This window comes from Coturnix japonica, unplaced genomic scaffold (genome assembly GCF_001577835.2).
Source record: "Coturnix japonica isolate 7356 unplaced genomic scaffold, Coturnix japonica 2.1 chrUnrandom460, whole genome shotgun sequence".
NCBI classification, from domain to species: domain Eukaryota; kingdom Metazoa; phylum Chordata; class Aves; order Galliformes; family Phasianidae; genus Coturnix; species Coturnix japonica.
This window is the reverse complement of record NW_015439873.1, coordinates 186920-187889: the sequence shown is the minus strand read 5'-3', so window position 1 is coordinate 187889 and position 970 is coordinate 186920. Positions and strand designations below refer to the sequence as shown.

At 40.6% G+C, this 970-nt stretch overlaps 1 protein-coding gene across 1 annotated transcript in view; it reads right to left on the bottom strand.

Moving 5' to 3' along the window:
• Positions 1-74: 74 nt before the first annotated feature.
• Positions 75-970, bottom strand: part of OSGEP (O-sialoglycoprotein endopeptidase) — a gene marked incomplete at its 3' end in the record, with an annotated part of 76527 nt that continues 75631 nt past the window's right edge. Inside the window, exon 10 of the mRNA XM_015850446.2 lies at positions 75-192. Coding sequence (XP_015705932.2) covers positions 75-192 — 118 coding nt within the window. The remainder of the gene's footprint in view (positions 193-970) is intronic.

Here is a 970-nt window from a genome sequence, read left to right as displayed (position 1 = left end):
CCCAATAACCCCATAGCCCCCATAGACCCCATAGCCCCCAATAACCCCATAGACCCCATTAACCCCATAGATCCCATAGACCCCATAACCCACCTCTGTGTGATCCCGGACTGCTCTATTGGGGTTTTCTGCCCCGTTCGCAGCATTTCCCATCCGGCCTGAGCGATCATGGCCCCATTGTCCACACAGAACCTATAACCCCATAGAAACCCCATTAAACCCCATTAAACCCCATTAAAACCCATTAGAACCCACTAAATCCCATTAGAACCCCATTAAAACCCCATAAATCCCATTAGAACCCATTAGAACCCCATAAAACCCCGTTAAAACCCCATTAAATCCCATTAAAACCCGATTAAACCCCATTAAACCCCATTACACCATATTAAAACCCCATTAAACCCCATTAAACCCCATTAGAACCAATTAAATCCCCATTAAACCCCATTAAATCCCATTAGAACCCATTAAAAACCATTAGAACCCAATAGAACTTCATTAAATCCCATTAAAACCCCATAAATCCCATTTGAACCCATTAAATCCCACTAGAACCCCATTAAAACCCCATAAATCCCATTAGAACCCACTAAATCCCATAAAACCCCATTAAAACCCCATAAATCCCATTAGAACCCATTAAAACCCCATAAATCCCGTTAAATCCCCGTTAAATCCCATTAAAACCTGATTAAACCTGATTAAACCCCATTAAACCCCATTACACCATATTAAAACCCCATTAAACCCCAATAAACCCCATTAGAACCAATTAAATCCTCATTAAACCCCATTAAATCCCATTAGAACCCATTAAAAACCATTAAACCCATTAGAACTTCATTAAATCCCATTAAAACCCCATAAACCCCATTAGAACCCACTAAATCCCATTAGAACCCCATTAAAACCCCATAAATCCCATTAGAACCCACTAAATCCCATTAGAACCCCATTAAAACCCCAT